Source organism: Triticum dicoccoides, chromosome 1A (assembly GCF_002162155.2).
Source record: "Triticum dicoccoides isolate Atlit2015 ecotype Zavitan chromosome 1A, WEW_v2.0, whole genome shotgun sequence".
Lineage (NCBI taxonomy): Eukaryota > Viridiplantae > Streptophyta > Magnoliopsida > Poales > Poaceae > Triticum > Triticum dicoccoides.
Genome location: NC_041380.1, coordinates 535,378,765 through 535,384,321, shown reverse-complemented (window position 1 = coordinate 535,384,321; position 5,557 = coordinate 535,378,765). Strand labels below are relative to the sequence as shown.

The 5,557-nt window shown below is 48.2% G+C and overlaps 1 protein-coding gene across 1 annotated transcript; it reads left to right on the top strand.

Moving 5' to 3' along the window:
* The first annotated feature begins 289 nt into the window (after positions 1-289).
* Positions 290-5,246, top strand: LOC119286707. Its single transcript, XM_037566150.1, has 3 exons — positions 290-944; positions 1,917-2,104; positions 4,288-5,246. Exons 1-3 carry the CDS (start codon positions 341-343, stop codon positions 4,798-4,800), a joined length of 1,305 nt encoding a protein of 434 aa, XP_037422047.1. The 5' UTR covers positions 290-340; the 3' UTR covers positions 4,801-5,246.
* The last annotated feature ends 311 nt before the right edge of the window (positions 5,247-5,557 follow it).

The following is a 5,557-nucleotide window of genomic DNA, read 5'->3' as shown; positions in this document are numbered from 1 at the left end:
GTTATCAAATAGTATTACTTTCACATCTCACTTAATTAAGTTTCAGAACCTCTATGCATAAATAACGACACTACTACCAACCTGTATGACAAGTTATGATATTCAATGTTCACCCGCAAAATAATCATTCCGAAAAATTCCAAGCTTCAGACGGAGCCTCGCCAGGGTTGTTGATGCCAGAATCTACCACTGAATACACAGACGTGATCATCCCCGTCGCTTGCTGATCGGACGGCCCCAAACACACACTGATCTACAACTCCAGAATCTACCCACTCCCAGAGCTCAGCATCGATCCTCCTCCCCCCACCCTCTTCCCACGCGCGCACCGCACCACAGCATGTCGTGGCTCACGCGCTCCATCGCGGCCACGCTCTCCGGCGAGCCCGACCCCGACTCCGACGCCTCCGAATCCGAGGCCTCCTCCGCCAGCAGGCCGGCCGCGGAGGGGTCCTCGCCGCGCGATCCCGAGGACGAGGAGCCCGAGGAGCCCATCACCCCGAGCCGCGGCGTCAAGGACGACATCTCCGAGCTCACCGAGACCCTCACCCGCCGCCTGTGGGGCGTGGCGTCCTTCCTCGCCCCACCGCCGCCCCCGCCGGAGCCGGAGTCCTCGTCCCCGCGCGCCGCTCCTGCGGAGGCGGACGACGGAGAGGGGGGCGATGTGGACGTGGACGGGGACGGGATCGCGGGGATCCGGAGCGATCTGGCGGAGATCGGGGGCAGGGTGAGGAGCGGCATCTCCATGCTGCAGAGCAACCTGGCCGTGGCGGAGATCTCCAAGATCGCGTCCTCGCTCCTGCCGTTCGGGGAGGAGGAGCCCGACGAAGGGGAGCCCGTCGCCGGCGGGACCGAGGAGGTGCTGGTCTTCGTGAAGCACATCTCGACGCGGCCTGAGACGTGGCTCGATTTCCCCCTCTTCATCAGCGAGCGTTATGCAGACGGTAAGATTCAGTGCCGAACTGCCGATTCAGATAATGCGTAACTTAATAATTTGGTGCACCGGAATGAAATGGGTGGACGTTGTGGTCTCAGTTTCAGTGCGGAACTGCCGATTAATGAAGAAAGTAGATGCTGGAGGTAGTGTTAGAACTTTCCTGCAAAGATCTCAAGCATGCTCGTCCTGAATTAGTTGATATGCGCACCTTAGAGTCCCGAAACTCCTTTCTCGACTGGTTTAGTTCTATGTAGTTTGTTGAATAGATTGAAGTCCCCACGTGCACTCTGGAATGCCATTGCACTTCCTTTGAAAGCTACCTACATCAGTTATCACTTATCAGTTCATTGATGCTAGCCTATTTTGTTCTACATTGCTTGTACACCTGCTTGGTACCAACTATACTTTTGGAATCTTGATGTTGTGATTCTGTCCATCTAGCGATGCATTTTCGCATATTCATGATTTTTCCGTTGTCATGCTATCAATTTGATTAACTAAATCAGGTCAATGTCTTAACTCTTAAGCACCATAACTTGTTTAATATGAATGTAAATATGTAATACCACGCTCCATCGGTTTTATAGCTTTCCACAGCAGTCATGAATGCTTCATATCTTTTTAGAGGTTGCGCATTATGTAGCTATGCACAGGAAATGATGTAAATATCACAGAATTGATTTCAAGCAGCGTTCCCCTATTGCTGCAGAATGCATCACTTTAGGATACATAGGTAATAGGTATCTCCATTTCAGCTTGACGTGATATTGAGCTAACATTTAGTTCTGGAATAAATAGTTCACCCTATTTATGCATACCCTCTCTACGCCTTTTAGTCCTGAATTGGTTTCCTGATGCTTTGTTGGCCTCTAGTTGCATCATATAACTCATGCTTGTCTCTCTCAAATAGAATCATGTTATGTGTAGTAGACCTCACTGATTACCTTAAATCTCTTACACAGTTTCTCTTGATCTTTAGATTTTGAACTGTCGAATGCTCAGTATGTGCATGCACTATCCATGGAACACCTTGTGCCAAGCTTATCAGATTTAAAGGTTCAGATTTGCTCCACTGATATGAGTGAAGCATGTTTCTGGAAGATATATTTTGTGCTTCTGCACTCAAAACTGAACAAACAAGATGCCGAACTTCTTTCAACACCACAGGTAGTTTCCTGCATTACTCACAGTATTTATCATGTTTTTGGCACATTGTTTTTAATTTATTATGGCTTTTGTGCTATGTATGTTGTAATGAATGGAGTGCTTCTTACAGAATTAATGGGACATTTAGCAACTCCAGGCTATATGCCTATATAAGGCTATAACTATAGGCTATAGCACCACAAGCTCTTTGTAGTCAAGAAATTTATTATCTTGAGAACTATTTGGTCCCTTTACAGGTGATATATGATTTGATATGCTATATTTAGTTATTTAGTACGCACATGTAAAGAACTGAATCTTCGATCCTGGAACTGGGTGATCTGTGGTAGAAATGTGACCCTTAGGCTATGTTTAGTTTGGGAACAAAATGGAATGGGATGTCATGGTTCCATTCCACTGGAACGGCTTGGTTCCGTTCCTGTGTTTGGTTCGGGACTTCGGATAATTAGGTGACCGGAAGGGTTGCATTTCAGTGTTTGGTTGGGGAGATGAAATAAAACGAATTCGGTTCAGGTCGCCTCTTGTATAGAAATGGTGAGATTACCTCTGCATATGTGCAATAGAAATGGTGAGATTACCTCTTTTATCTACAAATTATTTGAACTGAGCAAAAATTTCAATTGTATTTCAGTATAGAACCATCAGTTGCAGCAAATAGCGATATCAAACGATCCGACTAAGTAGGATCACACCACAACCACACAACATCAGTAGCTGCATCCATAAATAACTGACATGTGGTACACACTTAAGAGTTCATAGTTCAGAGTTCAGACTCCCGCATGCACCAACACTTCAGAGTTCAGACTTGACATTACCACACATGCACTTGCTGATTGCAGTTTACAACCAGTAGCAATATATTCTCTCTTGCTTGCATTTCTGTACTCTCTCGAGAAAAAGCTAGCTAGCTGAAAAGGCTAGCCAAGAAGATGAAGCTCTCAAGCGAGAAAGAAAAAGGTTGGCGTGAGTAGATCGATTCGGCTCAATCCTAGAGAACCTGGGGTACCTGAGGTAGAGAACACCATGCCAAGCAGAAGCACCTTGAACAGCGCGGCGTACAGCACCTGGGCGGTCAGCACGCAAACCACGGCGAACACCCCCATGGCACGTGGGTCTGCGTCGGCTTCCTTGCCGGCTTGCTCTTGGCCAAATCGGACGCCACCCAGCAGCCAACGGCTACCCCTCCCGCCACACTGCCTCTCTTCCTCGGTAGCCGCCGCCACTGATTTTCCATGGCTGCTAGCCCAACGCCACTGGTCGCATTCTCACTGGAAGCACCGCTGCTCTTTCCATCTGACCATCTCCGCTGCCACCATAGACGATGGGATATGATTGGGTGTGGTGAGAGGGCATGGACGGTGAGTCGAGAGGGGTGGAACTGTGTCTAAGGAGTATATTCTCTTTTGAGGAATGTGTGTTCTGGTTCCTTTTCAAACTAAACCCAACAATATGTGCTATGTGTAGGATGAACCCATTACATTCTACCCTATGCCTAAAACCAAACACACCCTTAATGCACAACTTATATTAACAGTTTCAGACTGCAAATAGGATGAATTCTGTTTGCTTAAATTGATTAAATCGTTTCGCTTCAGGTGGCCTATCCGTCCCAAACAAATTGGGCTAGGCTAGAGTTGAAACCCATAAGATCTTGAAACCAAGTCATGGTTCTGGCACGTGGATAGCTAACTTCCACACACCCCTGTCCATGGCTAGTTCTTTGGTGATATTCCGGTCCTTCAGATCTCTCTTCCTGGACTCCTCCCATGCCAAGTTTGTTCTACCCCAACCTCTCTTGACATTATCAGCATGCTTTAACCATCGCTATGCACTGGCGCTTCTGGAGGCCTGCGTTGTATGGCCACACCATCTCAGACGATGTTGGACAAGCTTTTCTTCAAACAGTGCGCCCCCAACTCTATCACGTATTTCATCATTCCGGACCTGATCTTTTCTTGTGTGGCCACATATCCATCTCAACCGGGAGGTATGCTAAGATGCACTTCAAGTTGTGACAGCATAGAATCAAGAAAGGGCGGCATTTACTTAATTGTTGCTTCAAACTTGATCAAGTGTTTTTATTTTTCAATGCACACTACCAGAGTGATTTTCTCCTTAGGTCTCATTTATTTTCTGTTCCAAATTATTTCCACATTTTAATTTCCCCTTTTCCCATGCAGATCCTAGAAGCAAGGGAGGAGCTGCTGCAAAGCTTACAGGCTAAGAATAAGCGAGGATCTGAAACTACCAGAGAATCATCAGAGAATGCGAATGAATCCTCTGCCCCAGCTGAAGAGAAGGTGATAGAACCTTCAATCATCCAAGACAAAGAAGTCTCCATATCAGAGGTCCGTTCGTTTGAAGAACCCACCTCCGACATCACGCCAGAAATCGAGCCCGAGAAGTTCCCAGTGTCAACCACCGAAGTGGAAATCATCGACAAGTCAGTGATCGAAGAAGAGCTGTTGTCAGTGAAAGATAAAATCAGGGCCCCACTCGTCCAGTCCAGACTCCACGCCGACACCGATGAAGACGAAGTGGACGAATGGCCTGACAATGACTCAACCGAGGAGCCCGAGGCGGTAGCGGCAGCAAGCAACAGGGCTTCGCTGGGGCGGGAGGAGGACGTGTCGTTCAGCGACCTGGAAGACGACGACGACGACGATGACGGCAATAAAGGGTCGGGCAAGTAGCTAAGATAATTTCTAGGTCCGGTCCCGGCACAATCATCCGAGCCTCCATTGGAGCAGTCCCACAAGCACACGCTCGCTGGCTTCACTCAAGGGACTACAGAAGGCAGCGGTGGATGATTACGCGGTCATTATTAGTCTCCCTCTTGAGAGGCGATGATGATGGATCGTGGAAGCTGGCTGGCTAGCTGGGCCTCCCTCGACTGGCCTGAATTAGAAGAGAAGCACAAAACCAATAATGATGGCAAGTAAGTACGTACATCTGTATCGTTTGGCCTGTTTCTGTACATAGAGCCCCCTGGTGCGGGGCTGCATCCTGTATGAACCAACCTGGCAACGTACCACTCTGTCCGTCCATCTGTGTGGGCATAATGGTGCAGGTGCGCGCACTCAATAAATCGCTCGATTAGCTGAAAGCACTTCGGTTTGGGTTCGTCGTACTTGAGATCCACCAAATGTCTTTGCTTGATTTCTGGTATGAGTTGCCCTGGGCGCAGACCTGCTTAAAAAGTTTTACGCACTTGTGGTAGTACATGCTGTCATGGAGTGAGCATGAGGGGGAAATGATGAGCAGCTAACTTGTGTGAATCATGCGTCCAGCTTCTTCGAACTACAGTATATAGTGAGGTTGCTGGTACACGCATGATGGCACGCACGAACACCCAAGTAATTCTTGCGTAGATTCTTTGGCCCGGTTGGCGTGTGGGCATGCATCTCGCGGCCGGCACGCGAAGTGATACGGAATCGACCACGTCGTATG